We start from the raw sequence: 20,108 nt of genomic DNA on the forward strand, positions 1-20,108 counted from the left end.
TACAGGCCATCGATCCCAATTGTCGGCGCGTGTCGTTCTGTTATTGGACAAAGCAGCTCCCGTTGCGCGACCGACTGTAGACAATCTTCTCCATTTTGTGTGGCTGTCCAGCTTCTGCAGCTTTGAATCATCTTGCAAAGCAGCAGACTTTACCAAGAAATCACTCTCCAATGGAGGGTACAATCCTTCCATGCAAAACTGTAACCCCCAAATTTCCTGAAATTTCACAAAATCCTGTAAAATCCAGGCTCCCTTTCAAAAATATCCCCAGAAACGCCCACCTTACTATTATGGATGCCCACTTGACCTACCTCTGCAGAAATGGACGCCTAACTGAAGCCATAGCATCTCTGGACTCTATAGCGCAATGTGGGTCCATGGTAAGTGCCAAAACCTTCTCGTACCTAATTCAGTCTTGCGTTGATTCTCAGTCAATTCATTTGGGCCGTAAACTTCATACCCGTATGAAACATCTACTAAAAGACTTGGATCCTTTTACTGAAACCAAGATTGTAGGCATGTATGCGAAATGTGGATCTCTTGAGGATGCATACAAGATGTTCGATGAAATGTCTGAGAGGAATTTGTACGCGTGGTCGGCAATGATTGGTGCGTGTACGAGGGAGAGAAAATGGGATGAGGTGGTTGTGCTGTTTTACTTGATGATGATGGAAGATGGTATTGTTCCAGATGAATTTTTGTTTCCAAAGATTTTACAGGCATGTGGGAATAGTGGGGATGTTGAAACAGGGAGGTTGATTCATGGCATTGTGATAAAATGTGGGATGAATTTTCAATTACGCGTGAATAATGCAATTTTGGCCGTCTATGCAAAGTGCGGGTTTTCAGATTTGGCGAAAAGGTTTTTTGGTAGTATGGTGCTGAAGGATACAGTCTCTTGGAATTCAATCATAACAGGGTACTGCCAAAAGGGTGAGCTTGAGAAGGCTCGGAGATTCTTCGAGTTAATGCGTGAAGAAGGGTTTGAGCCAAGTTTGGTGACTTGGAATATACTCATATCAAGCTATAGCCAGTTGGGGAAATATGATGTGGTGATGGAAATGATGGTAGAGATGCAAAGTTGCGGGATACTGCCAGATGTTTTTACTTGGACTTGTCTGATTTCTGGGTTTGCTCAGTTTAATCGAAAGACTGAGGCTTTGGAATGTTTTGAGAAAATGCTTTTGGCCGGGGTTCAGCCAAATGAGGTCACACTTATCAGTTTGCTCTCTATGTACGCCTCTCTAAAAGATTTAAAGAAGGGGAGAGAATTGCATGCATGGGCGTTGAAGGCTGGATTTGGTGAAAATCTATTGGTGGGAAATTCACTAGTTGATATGTACTCTAAATGTGCTAAAGTTGAGGCTGCTAGGCAAGTCTTTGACATGATGTCAGCAAGAGATATGTACACTTGGAACTCAATGATCGGAGGATATTGCCAAGCTGGATATTGTGGGAAAGCCCACGACCTTTTTAGGAAAATGCGGGAGTCAGATGTGGAGCCAACTGTAATCACATGGAACACGTTGATTTCCGGTTACATGCAAAATGGAGATGACGATCAGGCCATGGATCTTTTCCAAAGAATGGAGAAGGATGGACATATCAAGCAGGACACAGCATCTTGGAATGCTCTTATAGCAGGCTACTTGTTAACCGGAAACAAAGATAAAGCATTGGGGATTTTCCGACAAATGCAATCTTTATGTGTAAAACCAAATTCATTTACCATTTTGAGCATTTTACCTGCTTGTTCCAATTTGATTGCAGCAAAAAAGGTGAAGGAATTGCACTGTTGTGTGTTGCGCAGAAATTTGGATTGTGAATTGTCAGTTGCAAATTCTCTTATCGATACTTTTGCCAAGTCAGGTAATATAAAGTATTCCAGAACCATATTCAACAGTTTGTTGGCAAAAGATATAATCACCTGGAACACACTGATTGCTGGTTACGTTATACATGGTCGCGCAGTTGATGCAATTGAGCTGTTTAACGACATGAGTCATACTGAACTTAAACCAAATAGAGGTACTTTTGTGAGTATGATTTCGGCATATGGTTTAGCTAGAATGGTTGGTGAGGGAAACCGTATTTTCTCTAGAATGATAGAAGAGCATCATATATCACCATGTTTAGACCATTGTGCAGCAATGGTAAATTTATTTGGACGCTCTGGTATGCTGGAAGATGCAGTTGATTTCATTAACAACATGACAATTGAGCCCAATTCTTCTATCTGGGCTGCCTTACTAACTGCTAGTCGTGTTCATGGAAATATTGAATTGGCTGTCTATGCCGGGGAACGGTTACTGGAACTCGAACCAGAAAATGCTTTGATCTATCAGTTGGTCTTACAATTGTATGCATTATCTGGGATTCCTGAGGATTCTTTTAAAGCAAAAGAGCCTAGAAAAATGAAAGATGCTAAGGAATGTCTTGGTTGGAGCTGGATTGAAGACGAAAACACAGTGCAGTCCTTTGTTGGTGGCTCTCAATGTCAGCAGATTAATTGGGTGATGCACTCTTGGATAAAGCGCATGGCTCCAAAGAGCAAGAGGTCCGATTTGTCAAATGGGCTTCCGGTTGAGGAAGAGGAGAGTGAAGCATTAAGTGGGGTTCATAGTGAAAAACTTGCATTTGCTTTTGCCCTCTCTAAATCTTCAAGTGCATCCATATGTATGCGAGTTGTGAAGAACATGAGAATGTGCAAAGGCTGCCATGAGACTGCCAAATTTATTTCAAATACCTATAGGCGTGAAATATATCTGTGTGACTCGAAGTGCTTGCACCATTTTAGAGATGGGCACTGTTCTTGCAATGATTATTGGTAGTTTGGGGATGAACACAACAATTGTTCTGTTGATAGCATTATACTTTCTCAAGGAAATCACAGAGGCACAAGTTGAAGGGCTGAAGTGTAGCTGAAGGTAAGGAAGCCAATTCTCCTGTAAGAACAGGATCTGATACCATGGTAATTGACTTCTTGAGTTGCTATTCTTTTTGTAGATATTGCAGCAGCGTTGTCACATAATTTTGGATATTGTCATTTGTAAATGAGCGAGTCATCTGAAATCTAAAGTTTTGATACCAGGCTGTGTAACAATACCGCTCCAGAATGTACATAATATTGCAACTGTGTAACAGTGGTCAAACTGCATACCACGTTTTGTAATGATAAAATGATTTTCACTCTTCTACTTGGACAGTTGGCAGCCAGCAGGTGTTCTGTAATTACAAGATTATGACATTCCTAATTAATGTATAATCCTGCAATTTTTTTTTTTTTTAAAAAACAGTAGGTACTTTGTTCTCCTTTCATCAAATGAAAAAATGATCAGAATATGGGTCATTCAATGTACGCATAGCTCACAATGACCCTTCAAAAGTAGTACTGACGTTTTACAATCTAACTGGAGGATAAACATTGCGTGTTATTCAATTGAAGAGCTTTACCATAAGCAAAGTTATTCTGGAAATTTGAAATCGAACTTATCCACCGGTGGAAAATTTGTCCTCCCCACCCCACCCTACCCTTAGCCCATTTTTTGTTCCTTATTGAGGAATAAGACAAGAACTCAGAGCACCACTTCACATCAGATAAGAGAATATACTTTCCCGACAGCTTATAGCAACAAAAGAAGCCTCATAAATCAGCTTCAAGTGAAAATGTACCAAGACAAACTTTACAGAATCTATTCTGGATATGTGGTCTGGAAAAAAAAATAAGAATCAAGTCTTCTGCGGTATAGCTGTGTTGCAGCCATGAAAATGAAGGTTCGGATGATCAAGACGTTTATGCTTACAACGAAAGTGGAGCATTTAGATTTTTGGCTTTATTATAGAATACAGGCGTCCCCTCACCAATGTCGCTTTTACAGCAGGAATACGGTATTTATCAAGGCTTTGTCATGTTTGGGAATCAAATTCTCTACTTTTGTACTGTTTCCCTCCTAAAGGGGATCACCGAATTCCTAGTCAAGCACCTGAAACTTTTCACAATCATCACTACAAACTCCTCTGTCATCGGCTCCATATATTTAGATGCATCTTCAGTTCTTCACCGTCATTCCACAAGCATTCAAGCTCTGACAGTCTACCGCTGGCCCTCTGCACTTAATGATGGTAAGACTAAATTTTGTTACAATAATAATAATAATGGCTATCAAATGAACTTTTCTCTAATGTTGTTTATCACATTAGTAATGAATTATCGTTTTCAGGAATACGGAAAACATTCCATTTCTGTAGGTCCATGGGGAGGTCAAGATGGATATCACTGGGACGATGGAGTATACTCCACTGTAAGGCAATTGGTGATAGCTCATGGTGCAGGCATTGACTGCATTCAGATTGAATATGACAGGAATGGCACCTCAATGTGGTCAGAAAAGCATGGCGGCAATGGAGGCGCTAAAATTGACAAGGTGAGTTTCTCAAAATATGGTTGAGCGGCTGGCTTTCTCCGAATCAGTTTTTTAATGACTAACTTCATGTTATCTGATCATATGCTGATTGCCAAAGTTTGCTTGTATGTCACTGTTTGCATGATTTGCAGGTCAGGCTAGATTATCCGAACGAGTTTCTAACGTCCATTCATGGATTTTATGGTAGCTTGCAAGAATGGGGGCCTATCTTTATTCGATCTCTTACATTTGAAAGCAACAAAAGATCATACGGACCTTATGGTATCGAACAGGGGACGTACTTCACATTTCCAATGACTCAAGGCAAAATTGTAGGGTTCCATGGAAACTGTGGCTGGTTTCTAGATGCTATAGGAGTTCATTTGGAGCCTCTCACCAACCTGATTCCATCAAATTCCATAATGCATTCGCAAAACTATGTTGTCCAGGGGGCGGAAACATACGAGTACTCAATGCTACAAGGTAATCTCGGGAATAGCTATGATCTGATTCTTGCAGTGAGGCAGAAGGGGCAGTATCGTAGTAATTCTACTCCAGAAAATTGGTCGAGGCAAACTTCAAACTCAAGCGAGTTCAGCCGGGTGGAATCCCAAAACAAGGTACATAGACCGCTTTACAACTTAGTTTTGCACTAGTCCTTTGTACGATGCTGCTGAATATGATTCGTTATGCAACCATATTCCAGGATGTCGATGTGGTTCCGTCCAAGATTTCGAGAGTACCCTCAGAAAATGTACAAGGAGTCATGACATATGGACCCTGGGGTGGTAACGGTGGCACTCTGTTTGATGATGGAGTCTATGACGGAATCCGGGAAATTCACTTATCTAGAAACATAGGAATCGTTTCCATAAGAGTTTGTTATGATCTGAACGGGCAGCCTCAATGGGGAAGCAAAAATGGCGGTAGTGGTGGATATAAATCTGACAAGGTAAAATGAAATACTGCTTAGTTGCCATGTCAGAGATATGCTGGTTTTGTTGTAGCTCTATATCACTTGATCACTGAAAATTTTCAACATTTGGCAGATAGTCTTCAACTATCCATCTGAAATCTTGACTCACATAACAGGCTACTATGGCCCTGCAATGGGTATGGGGCCTAATATTATCAAATCTCTGACTTTCCATACTACAAACTGGAAACACGGTCCCTTTGGAGATGAACAAGGACAATCATTTTCGACCAAACTGAGAGGGGGAGTGATTGTGGGAATTCATGGACGGAAGGGATTGTTTCTTGATGCAATTGGTGTTCATGTATTAGAAGGCAAAGCCACTCCAGTATCAAGTTCTCCATCCGGCTCCATTGCTCAGAGAGGACCGTCCATCAATGAAGCTGACAACACTCCACAATGGTCCTTCAAATTAGGAAGGCACGGACTAATGCAGGAGGTACTCTCTTTTTTTGTTTTTTTTGTTTTTTTCAGGTGACAACACTCCGCGATGGTCCTTCAAATTTTGTTACTCTTTCTTCTCAGGCTGTCCAGCGAGTAGTGAAAGATCCAGCTCCTTACGGACCAGGTCCATGGGGCGGTGTGGGTGGGAAACCATGGGACGATGGAGTATTCACAGGGATTAAACAGATTATTTTGACTATGAGAGAGGCCATCTGCAGCATGGAAATTGAGTATGATAGAAACGGACAATCTGTGTGGTCAGTGAGACATGGTGGTAATGGAGTAACAGCAACCAGGGTAAAAACATTACGTTCACTAGCAAGCTAATTTTGCCCACTGAGGCTGAGCTGATTGCTTACTTTGCAAAAACACACATGCATTTTTATCTTTTCTACCCACTGCCTTGCCTTACTATTATGGTTTCCGACATTGTTCTGTTAATCTACTACAGGTAAAACTAGAGTATCCTCACGAGGTATTAACTCGAGTAAGTGGATACTATGGTCCTGTCAACAAAGACCAGGGGACACAGGTCATCAAATCTTTAACCTTTCACACGAGTAGGAGGATGTGTGGTCCGTTTGGCGAGGAGTTGGGAAACTATTTCAGCTCAACAACCACAGAAGGAAAGGTGGTAGGGTTTCATGGGAAGAGTGGGATGTACCTGGATGCCATCGGAGTGCATATGCAACATTGGCTGGGGAATCAAAGGTCGTCCAGACCATCATACCTCACGAAAATATTCTCTTGATCATTCATTCATGCTTCAGTTTTTTCCCTTTTTTTTTATCCATTTAGCTGAAGATTACATCCGAGAACTGCAGGAACAGCAGTACTGATTTCAGTATTGTTTAACTTCAATTTTTATCCTCTCGAGATAATTACTGAGAAATAGGATATCCAGCCTTGACCAAGTTTGACGCTCCCTACTCCTCTTCTGCATTATGACACTCTTACTGCGGCTGTGTTAGTTGCGCTATAAGTTTGCAGAGACACAGCTCTCTAGTCTGTGCAATGAAGCTAAGCTTGCCGAGGAAACTCTTCAATTTCAATCAAGATAGAGCGTATCAAGGTGTGTTATCACCTTGTAACAAGCTAAATCCACACAAGACATCATCTGAATGTACTCCACGGAAGCACATGCCTTCGGCTCTAGATGATTTCTGCAAGCACCATCGCTCAACACCAAAACATAAACCAGCCATGTCAAGATGATGTTTGGTTTTTTTTTTTTTTTTTTTATATAAAAAAAAGGTTTTAAAGGTGTGATATTTGTAACACACTATTTGAAAGGCGGGGCGTAGAGAAGGGCGAGGGCGAGGACATCTTCAGACTTGACGTTCCTAGCTCCCAAGGCAACGTAACAACAGCAGCTGGGTTCCGATTCACACAGCCAATTAATAATATTAATACAGCATACACCAAAGATCGCCACCTTACAGCAGCTTTTATATATTTGCTTAGACTTAACAAAGCCCGGAAGCCAACTAGGGCATTCCAATACAGGGTTCCTTTTCTAAAAGTTTTAGAAAGTCCTCGACCTTCCTAATCCATCGACCAGGAAAGAAACGTGAACTTTTTGGACCCAAACATGGATAAGGTAGTGTTAGAGGTCTTAACAGCAATCAGTAACAATGGGTCATTACACTTTATCATCATGGAACCACCATCGTGTCTCCTTTGGAGATCTGCCATTTCTACAATTCTTCACATAGCGATCATTATCCGCTGGGCGTTGCTGCAAAGGAAAAACCTTGTGAGAGAAAAAAATTTCACTAAAAGGAGCACTGCTCAAGCATATTGATAAAGGAAGCACAGCAGAAAACTTCAGACCAAACACACCTTTACAGTAGAGCTGGATAACATGGAAAGAATGCTGATGCAAATCGAACTGACAGTCATTGCTGGGGACCAGGAGTCATACAAAATGTCTGCCACCGTCACAACCATGATATGAGAAGCAGCAAGAGTTTAACTAGTATTTTTTATTCTGAAGTACCATGATTGAATTGCATAGAAGACTAATATTAACACATGCAGAAGCATAACTAGAAAAATTACTAATTCATCTTTCCAATCTGAAGCTCAGTTTTTTATCCTTCCAATCTGAACCTAATTTTTCATCCTTCCATTCTGAAATCTGAGTTTTGCAATCATTTATACCCAATATGGTATAATTATGGTTACCAGTCTGTTTATCTGTGGGTAAAGATAATAACTAAACAGAGCAAACAAGATATATATATATATATAAAATTAAAACGATTCCTGCACTAAACCGCCTTCAAGCCACTGCTATATCAATAACAAAGTTAGATAATGTTCAATTGATTTGCAGTTCAGCATGATTGAGAGAGATTTGCATGACAAACATCCATGCCAACTCATCTTGTTCAAAACTTAGAAACTCTGGGCAGTACCATAAGCACATTGCTAGACGATGAATAAACACAAGTGTACACCATTCTTCAGGCAAATGTATCATCCCGTAGCTAATTACAACCACAGACCAGGGAAACAAAACGCCTCCAGATGCAAGCACCACAAACATCAAACTTTTACCCCAAATCATCAAATATATAACCCTCGGGACTTAGAATGAGAACCAAAACTTTCCAAAATGTCCAAGGAATGTAAGACATCTAGCTAACATCAAATGTATGACATTCTTCACATATATGAAACTCCAATAACTTTCCCAATGGTCCAAGGAAAGTAAATCCAACATTCTTTAAACCAAAGTAGCCAACAACTTTACCCTAATGTCTCTGAACGTAAAATCCACATAAAATCTATCTTTGGCTTCATAACCCATCCAATTTTAACATTATAAGATAAACCTATGGAGGGAGGTTTATTCATTTCAATCACTAACATGTACTCTATAGCTTAGAAATATATTCCCTCTTTCTTGGTGAAAAAGCAGTAATACATGTAACAACAAACCAAAGCCATTTCATGAAATTAGTATCCTTCAATTTTCTCCTCTATTCTGAAACAATTCACTGCATCATCATCGTTTAACCAAGAAGGGAAAAAGAATCTAAGAGGGCAGAAGACGACAATCAACGTTGAACATAAGTGCCAATGAAAGTAAGCAAAAGGAGTAACGATACAAACCTAAACAGATATGTCCGTTGCTATAAATATGAGGGTGCAGTGGAGCCGGAGAAAGAAAAATAACCTGCTCAACAATCCCAAACCAAAAATAATAATAATGACAAATATGAGAATGCTACTTAAAAACTGAACCACCACGCAAAAGCTATTAAAAGCAGCAAAATCCCATAAATTCTTATAAAATCAAAAGCCCAACAAAACCCACATCATAAAAGCCAGAAACAAAATTTCCCTCAGAAATTTTTTGAAAATTAAAACATTAAAAAAAAAAAGGGACTTGCATTTAACCTGAGGGGCTTCCATAGGGTAATGCTCGGGGAAATCAACCTGAAGCTGATAAGTCTCATTAGCATAAAGCGTTCCCGGTGCACCGTTGACTTCAATTATCCACCTGTACTCCAACCCCATCATCATTTATACAAAAAAAAAAAAAAAAATCTCATTTCGAAATTCTGAGCAATGGTTCTGAGGACAAGGGGGAAAAGGAAAAAGAAAAGAAAGAACCTTTGTAAATTATCAGTAACTTTGTGCTTAAATCCAGCCGGGGGATTCACCTGCCACTCCACCAGCTCCTTCTGTAGGCGGTTGCATGCGATCTTGCTCAAACCCTAGGCCTCATTTTAAAACCCCCAATTAAAATCACCCAAATATTTAGATAACATAATCAACAGTTTTAACCAAAAACAAAAATTTGAAAACTAACGTTCTTATGCATGTACAGGAATAGGTTTTACCTTACGGGAAGAAGGAGAAGAGCTACTCATGGCGTCCGATTTTTTTTTTTTTTTCCCCAATGCAGAGAGAAAAAGTCTATTGAGAGAGAGTGGGATGGGCGAGTGGGCGCATGTGTTAGCGAGACTGTCTGCTGGGGCGGGGCGAGAACATGCTCAACTTTTAACTGATCTGGAACGCCCTTTTTTTTTTTTTTAGTGGGGAATAAATTTTTACTTTGAAAATTTCAGTTTGTCCGTTTAAGTTTCGTTTGGGAGTGAAGGATTTGGACAGAAAAGAAGAGAAAGTTAACTTTTCCTTTATTTGTTAGTTTTTAGTAGGAAAGAAAAGAAGGGAAATGGAAGGATTTGAGAGGATGAATAGTAGGCAAAATTTTTCCTCCCAAATTGGAGAGAAATGGAGAGAAAGTTGAAAAAAACTTGTGAAAACTTTTTAAAATATCTATTTTGTCCTTAAAAATGTCTGGAACAAATATTTAATGATTATCATATTCAAAATCATTTCACTAATTTTCAAAACTCCCAAACAACAAAACAATCATTTCTCTTCTCTTCTCTCATAACTTAAGTTTTCTCTTCTTCTCTTTTCTATCCTAAACTCCCAAACTTAGCCAAGGTTGTATCAATCGAACTACCTTACTATCATGTGAGGGTGAGGAGGATTGCCTCTAGTCTCTTGCAAGAATACAAGAGGTTGTGTGGATTGCGATCTCTAAAGAAATTTTGGAGAAAATTATTGTGATGCTTCTTAAAATATAATATATGTGAAGTAAAATGTTGATTGAAAAATAGTATGTAAAATAAATATTCATAAAAAATAAAGAATTTTCTCCCAAAAAGTAGCAGTCGAAACAGAATCTAAACTTCCATAATTAGATCCTTATATATTACTGACAATTTTCTCTTCTTTTTTTTTTTAAAAAATGCAATTGAACTGAGTACAATTAGCAAGTGCTAATTTGTTTAAAATGTTAAATCCTTTTTTAAATTTTGCAATTAAAATGGTTAAACAATAAAAATACTTTTAAAAGTCGGTAAAATTTCCTTGCTTTATTTTTTTTGGGAGGGTTTGATGGAATGGATTGAGTGCTATATTTTGTAGATCAAAAAAATTTTTTTTTTTTAAAATAAGTGTGCCTTTTTTCCATTTTGACGGAATTAGAAAGTTACACTATAAAAAAAATGTTGAGCAATAAACTCACAGAATTTGGAGTGCTTAATTTAGACCAAAAAAAAAAAAAACTGGTTGAGGCCTCAGGACATTAGTCTTGAGTTCAAATCCTTACTTTATAGCAATGCCATTAGGCCAATGAGACAGAAAAGTATACCAAAAAAAAAAAATTATATAAATGACCTTATTCAAAATTTACCATCCAATATCTGCTAATATACTGGAAAAATAATAAAGAAATGTATTTTAACGTCAAAATAATCCCGTGCATCAAAACTGTGAATGATTATTGTTTCATAACTTTTGCTGAAGAGATAGAAACGAAAGATTTCCGGTGTTTAGGAAATGAGTGAACCAAAACTGGAATAATTTCTTGAGATGATCAACTCTCCGCTGATAAGATCGAACAAATGGGAATCTTACAAAACAAAAGGAGGGGAAAAAAAAAAAGGGAGAGAGAGAGAGAGAGAGAGAGAATGAAAATGGACAGCTAATTCAATAATGTTTTATATTTGTCAAGTTGGAGCATCAGATTTAAAATTCTCATAAGTCAAAAAATGATGGATAAGGGTAATATATTCCAGTGAATCGCATGCTTTATTTATTCTTCTGACTTCAGATTTATTCGCCCTTTATTGGAAATCCAGAAGGGAAAACAATAACAATAATGGCTCCATTATTACGACCGGACCCTAGAAAAAATTGACAGCATAAAATGCTTCTCTCTTTTCCTACACATGGGAAAGCTGGAGCAAACGTAAGCGCAATTGTGGGTATGGCTTTTCTTTTGGGTCTAGATAGGATCCATCGCTTATGGGCCCGTTATAAATTGGGTAAGGGCGACTTTGATTGATATGATTTTTTTTTTTGGGTATTGTCTGAAGCTGGTTCCCATGTTTGAAAGTCTCACAGTCACAGGTCAAGTCAAGTGGGTGACAGATCTTGGGCCCAGCGTCACTCAAAATTAGACACATAGCTAACCCATTTGAACACTCAAAAACAACAGCAAATTTTTTTTTTTTGGGGGGTTGGTTTTGAGCATCATATTATAGAAAGAACAAGTATAATTCCAGGTTTTTCCTCTTTTAGGACACAACGATTACTTTCTCTGAGTAAAACAAAAGGAAATTTAGAATATGGCGTTCTGAAATCCGAGTCTTACATTTCCTAATTGCTTTCAAACAAAATTGGTAGAGGTTTAGCTTTTGCAGTTGACATGTTTATTCCCTTTTCAAAAGTCGTTCCCAAATCCATGCCGCTGAAGGGGTAAGTTTCTTCCAGGTTTATGAATCCTTTTTGTTTTCCAATGTATAGCTGCGCTTATAGCTTTTTACTTTTTTTTGTTAATTAGGTAACCAACATGATTGGGTCTTTTCTCACCAATAGGACTTGTGTAAGCATAGCATTGCATCCCGTTTTAAAGAAGAAGATTTATTAGGCTTCTCTTTGTGTTTGTGTGAGTTTCTCAGTTTTATAATTTTGTTCTGCAGAATGGTATTTGGGTTTTGCTTATCCTGCTTATGAGTGCTTCAAAACCGTTGGGAAAGTCTGTGAATTTTGAGTGGGTGGTCCGTGAATGCTATAATTGATTAGTTTAAAGGCCAAGGAGGGTCTAATTTGCCAGCTCTAGCTGTGGTACAAGCCGGCCTCTATCAACCCAAAGGCAAAAATGATGGCTCTGGATGCTCCGTCATTTTCGATCTTTCATTACTGCATATTAAATAAAAAGGATACATGTGATGGTAATAGATGATATGATTTGGTACGAAAGGAGACAAACATCAACAAAAGAAACAGCCACACGAAGAAACTAGAAAATGTGCTTGAAGAGTGGTTCACCAGAATTGTAGTTGAGATCATCAGACGCTCGTCAAAGCTGTTGGCTGACCAGTCCTGCAATGCCGCTTACCAGTTCTGCAACTGAGAAGTTCTGCTTTCCACTCTAGGGTGGTATTCTGTATGCATGTGTTTAGTTGCTTTCTCTGAACCAGGTTGATCAAGCCATTCAGTATATAATCCTTTAATGATGGGATTTTCAAAAGGGTCAGCCTCGATAACCTAACCAAAAAAAAAAATATTTACCAGTTACTTGAACCCTTATTAAACAACAAGAGGAGCAGAAAGCATGAACATTTCCCAGCACTAGTGCACATAATACTGGACATGCTAATACAACATACCTTCCACATTGACAATATGTATAAAATATTGGATGAATAACAGTTTTATATTGGATGAATAACAGTTTGACTACTCGACTGAGAAATCGTAAGGTAGATGGCAGACATAAATAGGAAACTGGTGGAGCTCTCTACAAACCACAGGCATGAGTGGGGAAACGTCAATTAACCGGTCATGCTGTACAGAAAGTTGAATTCATCTTTTGCCCTCATCTGCCGAGTTCAAAGAGAGAGCACATGGTCCTCTAAGCATGCCACGGAGATAAATTTCTTTTTCTGTGTGTGTTAAATGGGGGATGGACTTCCAAGCCAAAACAGAATAGAGAGATTGAAATCAGAGAGTACAAAGTCTGAATCCTGGACTTACATTTTCCATATATTTCAATTCCAACGACCGGACAGATTCACCAGGCTTACGCTTGATTTGACCTCCACCATTTAAGCATCCTGCTAGTGGAAAAGACACAATTTCACATAAATTTTTTAATATGCTATAGCACAAATCAATTAATATGACTTGCAAACGAGCAGCTTTAGAACACATCTACCTGAGGGACAAGTCATGATCTCCAAAAACTGATATTCACATTCTCCAGAATCAATTTTCTTAACAACCTGTTTCAGGTTTTGCAAACCATAACAGAGAGCAAACTTCAAGACGGTCTCTCCTTCTACCTGCAGATTAACATGAGCAAAAATTACAACTTAATGTAGATCAAGTTTTGGAACTTACAAGGCCATCTAATGTCCAGAAGAGTAATCATCATTAGTAACTTGATGATAGTATAAATTACAATTTGAAGCAGCTATCATGCAATTCAGTGCCAGCCAAAACTAGATACATGTATATTTGAGATCATGGAAGAACTTTAAGTATCTCCATACAAATGGATGCTAACTCAACAAGAGATGCGGTTCACAAGGAATGGTCAGCTGTCTAAGGAGGTGTCAATCAATTTAGTTCCTGATAGGATGGTGAGACTCCAGATACCCATGCACGGCTACAAGTCCACTAGACATTTAAATATTAGAAAGGACCCAGTCTTCCCATTCTTGTGAGTTGATAGAGCAAATATGACAAATGGACAGACTTACTTCAAGCGTCACTTCTTGGAAATTAGGATTTCTTATAGTCTTGAAGTTGAGAGGACCAACAATTTCCTTGCCAAAAAGATTTTTAGAAGCATAACGAAATATTGTCTCCGCATATCCTCCAGAGCTTCCACGGACGCCATAAAGGAGGTTGCCTTCATCAAGATTCGTTAACCTGTAGGAAGTGAAAACTAGTATTGTCAACGGCTGCTCTTGCAGAACAAGAGAAATTGAAAAAAGTGACAAGTTTTCTTACAAGTTGTCTAGCGGCGACTCTTCTAAGCTTGCAAAATCAACTGACTTTGACTGCAAAAAATCAAATTCAGGAAGCATGTCAATAAATGTCCAAACATCCGCAACAACCCACTTTCCAGGAGAAAAAAGCCACAAAAGCACAAATGCTTGAAGAAATGTTTTTGATAAAGTGATGGAGGATGGAGAAAGTGGGGAACGGACCATGCTTCCAAATAATAAACAATGCCATCAACCACAGGACTGAATTCGATCTTAGAAAAGTATATATTCTCCCTTGGCGCTAGCCCATTTTACCATTTAAAGAAATCAAAAATTACCTTTATCAGATCTAACAACTCTACTGTCGTTAACACTGAATCCACCTCCACGATCTTTTCACCTTGTGCATCAAGTTGAAATACAAAGGCATCCCTAACAGCCTCGAGTTTTTTGTCATAACATGGCATCACTGTTACATGGTATATATCCTCCGGCCTGTCATGAACAAATCACTGTCAACAGTGAAATTTAATCCATGTAATAAAGTACTGGGATATAATCTCTGTGCATCCAGTATCAAACATCATGTGATTCCTTCATGCAGATTAACACCAAATGGGTTAACAGTATACATATACTGCAACCAAGCAACTAGTTTACTTGTTTGCCTGTCCTGAACAAGAAGAACAACTTGCTAGCTCCAGTAACCACTCTCAAACTCGAAAGAGTCAACAAGCAAAAGGCACAAAAAAGGACCAGTGCAGTTTCTCGCAGACTGCTTACAAATATGTAATTAGACCATCAATACACCATTACGTTAGGACCTCTAAATGTGAAGTTCTAATCTGGGAAGGAAGTGATGGTACTATTTATCCTGAAGTTGTATTAAAAGGAGCTGAATCAGCAGCTTCATAGCAATAGTAAAGTGACTATTCCACTGTTCCACATTTCAAGCACACAAGGAGTAAGTACTCGCAATTATATTGATGGCAATATTTACTATCTTATCCCCATATATCCTGAACTTCTCTTAAAAAGAGCTCAGCTCTCAGCATCATAGCAATGGTCAAGTAACTAGTCCAAGATTTAAGTGCCAAAAGGCGTAAATAACCAGGACAAAGAATGGTCATAGACTTCGGCACTCGTATGGTATATTACCTTTGGTACAGCATCTGACAGACGTGGTTCTTAATAATAGCTCCAATGATTTGTTGAGGGCTCTTGACTGATGAAATATTAGGCAAAATATATGACCCAAGATTTTTTTCGGCATAGTTTATCCAGGCTGCATTTAAAGAATGAACAATCACAATCATATAACAAACACATAAAAGAGTCGAGCAGGCACTTAAATAGCCAGGCCAATGAGAAGAATACAACAAAGAAAAAGAATGCAAAACGGCAAAACAGTAGCTCCACTAAAAGCTGTTTACATGTTGATCCTCAGTAAAACTATAAATATCAAGGTTTCTTGGCTGGTAACAAGAATAAAAGTCAATAAGGAATTGGATGTTCGGTATACCTGGACAGGCAGAAGAAATCAAGGGTAGGCCCAATTTGGATTTCTTATCAGTAGTAGAATGACATTGTCTATATCTAGTTATGAATTCATAACAAGATTCAATAAGTGTTAAGTCTCTGCTGCAGCTGGTATCAAAAACAGCTTTCACTCCCAACGCCTTAAATAATGTCGTCAGCTTTTTGAAAACCTGGATTGAAGCGCAAGGATTGTCATAGGCATATAAAGCCATTATAAGATTAAAATGCAAAGTGAAAAGCTCATTTGGTTTGCTATCCATAACACTACGTATGAAAATAAACTTGCCTGAAGCGGAGAAAGGCCAAAGGCAACACCAAGAGAAGCTCTAGACTGGGGAGACACAGAGACAATGACAGCCTTTCCTTTATTGATATTAGAAAGAAATTCATCTAAGCTCTTCTTCTCAAGCATCACAGTCTTGGACGAGGTTATGCACCCACTGCAAAGATCACCATGCACATAATGAGTTCCTGACCAATTGTTTTGTTTCAACATTTCATGTCCGATACATGTCAAACCTAATAGAGTAATGAAGTGATAAGTAACTCATGTTATGAACCTCATAATGAGTTCTTGACCACTTTTTCATTTCAATAGTTAGTGTATTATAACTGTTAAACCTAATATAGTAATGGAGTGATAAGCAACTCATGTTATGAAACTGATAGTCAGAGAAATACCAATGCAGAAATCAGCCTTGAAAATAAAGGTAAAAGACGAAACCTAAGCATTGTTGTCAGTCCAAAATATGGATCTATATATGTACGAGTCACCACAATTCTACTTGAGCTTTTTCAACGTCTAGACTAACGTGTCAAAATGTCACCTCAACAGCTAGAAACAGTAATGAACAGCTGTTCTGTATCCACAATGAGGACCTTCAGAATCTGCACCATCATTATCCTTAAACAGGCATTTATTACTATGAAATCGTTACCGTATCTATTCTCATTCAGCAATGTAAAAATTATATGCATTGTTGAAAACGTAAGACATTAATCCCAGATTTGCTTTAAGATGAAGCAAACAAGAATATAAAGGTATTGCCACTTGCTATAGCTATCTGTAATTTCAAAATAGAGTTCAAATGATGAAAGGAGAGAGGACCGATGCAGGTGGAGAAAGAAATAATACCTGCAAGCTAGACAGTCATTGAGTGAAATTTTTACAGGTTCAGTTTCCAATGGTTTGATAGCTGACCCAAGTTTAGCAGAGTTCTGCCCATTAACAAAGATTACAAAGAATTAGACAAAACGAAGGTGAAATTCCGATAATCATGTAAGAAGATATGCCTCTTTTCATTTAATATCGATTTCACAAACTCACCATTTAAGTAAACGTATGTTCAGGTAGAAAACAAGGAAAAAATTGCTCCTTCATAATTACTAGACCAAAAACCCCCAGAATAACCAGACCAGAAATCAGCAAATTCCTCCGTTGGGAATTTTTTTAAAAAATTGAGATTAACTAAGATAGCTGGAAGAAGATGACTACTTTACAGTTTAAAAAATTTAGGAGCTGAAATTAAAATCCTTATCATAACACTGATGTATGATTATCCAGAAATCAACCAAAAAATGGAAAAAAGGCCGCGGAAAAAGAAGTAATTCACCCCAGCATAAGATTTATCGAGCCTGGAAGAGCAGGAGGAAGTAGAAGCCTTGGGATTAGAATTGGAATTAGCCTTGAACGAAACAACGCATCCCTGAGATGGTGCTATATAATCATTCAGATCCCCTATACTCAGTGTAGCCGAGAACTTCTCCGAGGACATTTTTTTTCTAGTTTTTCGTTTTGTATTGTTTCTCTCGTTTTGTATTGTATTCTCGTTTTGTAAAGAACCTTCTCGTCGCTACTCTCACTGGACTAAGGAGGGAGGAAAGGGCTTCGTTAAATTGACAAGCAGAAGAGCGTCGTCAAGCACAAATTAATGTGCTAAGTCATTTTTTGGTGAATGTGCTGTCAAGAACTCAAGTTCGTGACCGAGTTGCAGTTAGAAGAAATGAGAATAAGAACTGAAATGAAAAGAGCGGGAAATTGAGAGGGAGAGAGAATTGAGAGAGACAGAATTACGGAGTTGTCTTATTCTTCAAGTTTGGCCGGTAAAATTCGTCTGAGCTGCTCGTCTTTTTCTTCAAGTTTAACCTAATCTATAATACTCTGCGGGAGGGGAGGCTAAACTGACTGTGTATAAGGGTTAGTATATAGAATAACCTAACTAGACTAAAAGGTGTTCCGACACCTCTTTTGAATTCCGACCTATGGTTCAAAGAGGGATTTAATTCTTTTTTGGTGGTCACTAAGTCTCATTGATTTTTCACTGACTAATTGAATCTCAATATTTCTAACTAAGGGTCTATTTAACAACATAAAAAAATTACTGAAATTGAACTTTTTCAAACATTCAAATATTTTGTGTGTTTGATTTACATTTGTTAAGCGATGCTGAATTTGTATGTATTTTTTTCAGTACAAGAATCGTAATTGAATGTTTAATCCTGATAAGAATCAATGGATTTACTTTAATTATCGTATCTTATCTATCAAATCTACTCTTATTTGTTAATTATATTCAAAATTCTTATTTAATTAAACAATTTGATATTTTCTATTCAAAATTCTTATCTAATTAAACAACCTTATATTATCAGGGCTAACGATTTTCTACTTCTCTTTTCTCCCTATCTAATGACTTTCACGTTTGCTCTATACTTCTCATATAATATACTTCATCTTTTATATTAATTTGATTTTAAAATGATTATTATCATTTTCGTACCTAACAATTTTAAGTTAATTAAATCATAGGTTCTATTTCGTTTTTAGATGAAAAGATAGAAGGGCAAAATTGTACAATTTAACTTATTAAGCATTCACTTATAAATGCTCATCAAATGGTATAAATAAATTCAATATTAAAATTTAGACATTCATATATTTCTTTTTGGTGTTGAAAATTCAGCAAATTAATTGTTTCAATATTCAAATTTCAAAATTCAAATTCAGTTTTATCAAACGGAACATAACTCTTCTGACAGTTACTAACTCTATTTATTTACCATTAAGGCCATTAATTCATAATATTTGCTATAATGTCCTTCTATGCATGACAAATTCCTCCTTGCCAGTGAAAAGAGCCTTGTACTTGAGGCTGAAACTGAGGAAACTGTTTTTCAATAAACGTTTTAGGCCTTGTTTGGAAAGGCATTTTTTTTTCAAAAATTTTTTACATTTCTCGTATACACATTTTTCAATTAACTTTTTATCTTATATACATCAAATCAAAAAATAGCAATTCAAAGGATTCTTCATCACTTAATTGGTGCCATTTAATCAGATATTGGATGACTTGCTATTGATTCCTCGTAATGACCCTGCGTTTGAGGATTGCAGCTAGTTCTAACAAACACTGATCATTAGAGTCAAGTTATAGCAGGTTAGGTGTGACATTCATCTATGGCCCCAACTTTTTCTTCAAGAGGGATACGTGGAAGATGGGGTGAAGTAGTTAGAACTTGTAAGCTACTGCACTGATCATTTCTCCAATCTAAAAAGGGCCAAAATATTTTGCAATTAGTTTAAAACTCTTCCTCAATGCCACACTATTTGTTGCCTATGAGGTTGTAGTTTTAAATATGCCTAGTCTCTAACAGAAAACTGCCTCTCAATTCTATGTTTACCAGCCAAAATCTTTATCTTGTTTTGAGCTTTGGCCAAGTGTTCTTTAATGGTTTGAAGCATGTGAATCTTATATTGTACTAGTGTGTCAGCTGTTGGTATAATGGTATCAGAGTGAGGTCTCGTGGGCAATGGCAAAGGTTTTGTAGCCATAAAGTGCCTCAAATGGTGAAGATTTCAAGCTAGTATGGAATGAAGAATTGTACCACCATTCCGCTAAACTGAGCTATTTGCTCCACTGAAAACGTATGTCTCCTGTCATACATTGCAGAAAGGACTCCAAACATTGATTTATCCCTGTCAGTAATGATAGATTCTGGTAATCCATGGAAACATGGGTTTATCCCTGTCAGTGATGATAAATTCTGGTAATCCGTGGACTTTGTAGATGTTGTCTAAGAATGTTTGGGCCACTTGCAATGTTGAGAAACGATAGGTCAAGGGTATGAAATGGCCAAACTGAGTCAGCCTGTGCACTGCCGCAAGTGTTGTGTCAAAACCTCCATATAAGGGTAGTTTTTCAATGAAGTCCATGCCAA

The 20,108-nt window shown here is 37.8% G+C and overlaps 4 protein-coding genes and 1 long non-coding RNA gene across 14 annotated transcripts; 3 read left to right on the forward strand and 2 right to left on the reverse strand.

Moving 5' to 3' along the window:
- LOC113714436 (pentatricopeptide repeat-containing protein At1g19720) lies at positions 1-3,205 on the forward strand. Of its 3 annotated transcripts, none has more exons than XM_072068375.1 (2): positions 1-380; positions 510-3,205. In XM_072068375.1, exons 1-2 carry the CDS (start codon positions 171-173, stop codon positions 2,829-2,831), a joined length of 2,532 nt encoding a protein of 843 aa, XP_071924476.1. In that variant the 5' UTR covers positions 1-170; the 3' UTR covers positions 2,832-3,205. The 3 variants fall into 3 exon arrangements, with proteins under 3 accessions (XP_071924476.1, XP_027094064.2, XP_071924477.1); XM_072068376.1 differs by having other exon boundaries at positions 217-380; positions 517-3,205; XM_027238263.2 differs by having other exon boundaries at positions 1-3,205.
- A 745-nt stretch (positions 3,206-3,950) lies between these two features.
- On the forward strand, positions 3,951-6,737 carry LOC113714437 (jacalin-related lectin 3). Its single transcript, XM_027238264.2, has 7 exons — positions 3,951-4,122; positions 4,221-4,424; positions 4,556-5,023; positions 5,110-5,355; positions 5,453-5,818; positions 5,905-6,120; positions 6,275-6,737. Exons 1-7 carry the CDS (start codon positions 4,117-4,119, stop codon positions 6,572-6,574), a joined length of 1,806 nt encoding a protein of 601 aa, XP_027094065.2. The 5' UTR covers positions 3,951-4,116; the 3' UTR covers positions 6,575-6,737.
- A 503-nt stretch (positions 6,738-7,240) lies between these two features.
- On the reverse strand, positions 7,241-9,829 carry LOC113714438 (probable ubiquitin-conjugating enzyme E2 16). Its single transcript, XM_027238265.2, has 6 exons — positions 9,678-9,829; positions 9,448-9,551; positions 9,232-9,334; positions 8,944-9,007; positions 7,666-7,754; positions 7,241-7,561 (listed from the first exon to the last, which is right to left on the reverse strand). The coding sequence occupies exons 1-6, from the start codon at positions 9,705-9,707 to the stop codon at positions 7,466-7,468; spliced, it is 486 nt and encodes a 161-aa protein (XP_027094066.1). The 5' UTR covers positions 9,708-9,829; the 3' UTR covers positions 7,241-7,465.
- A 1,953-nt stretch (positions 9,830-11,782) lies between these two features.
- On the forward strand, positions 11,783-12,893 carry LOC113713718 (uncharacterized). The gene is made up of 2 exons (XR_011822500.1): positions 11,783-12,111; positions 12,336-12,893. It is a non-coding gene; the product is annotated as an uncharacterized lncRNA (long non-coding RNA).
- LOC113713717 (protein NAR1-like) lies at positions 12,519-18,196 on the reverse strand. 8 transcript variants are annotated; one of them, XR_011822499.1, is made up of 12 exons: positions 17,504-18,194; positions 17,026-17,108; positions 16,177-16,330; positions 15,874-16,060; positions 15,510-15,636; positions 14,690-14,846; positions 14,374-14,423; positions 14,121-14,292; positions 13,574-13,700; positions 13,393-13,475; positions 12,685-12,903; positions 12,519-12,555 (listed from the first exon to the last, which is right to left on the reverse strand). XR_011822499.1 is itself a non-coding variant. In XM_072069510.1 (11 exons), the coding sequence occupies exons 3-11, from the start codon at positions 16,384-16,386 to the stop codon at positions 12,751-12,753; spliced, it is 1,266 nt and encodes a 421-aa protein (XP_071925611.1). In that variant the 5' UTR covers positions 16,387-16,409; positions 17,026-17,108; positions 17,965-18,196; the 3' UTR covers positions 12,519-12,750. The 8 variants fall into 8 exon arrangements, 7 of the variants coding, with proteins under 7 accessions (XP_071925611.1, XP_071925612.1, XP_071925613.1 ...); XM_072069510.1 differs by having other exon boundaries at positions 12,519-12,903; positions 16,177-16,409; positions 17,965-18,196; XM_072069511.1 differs by having other exon boundaries at positions 12,519-12,903; positions 16,177-16,409; positions 17,957-18,196.
- Between the last annotated feature and the right edge of the window lie 1,912 nt (positions 18,197-20,108).

This window comes from Coffea arabica, chromosome 10c, assembly GCF_036785885.1.
Source record: "Coffea arabica cultivar ET-39 chromosome 10c, Coffea Arabica ET-39 HiFi, whole genome shotgun sequence".
Taxonomy (NCBI): domain Eukaryota; kingdom Viridiplantae; phylum Streptophyta; class Magnoliopsida; order Gentianales; family Rubiaceae; genus Coffea; species Coffea arabica.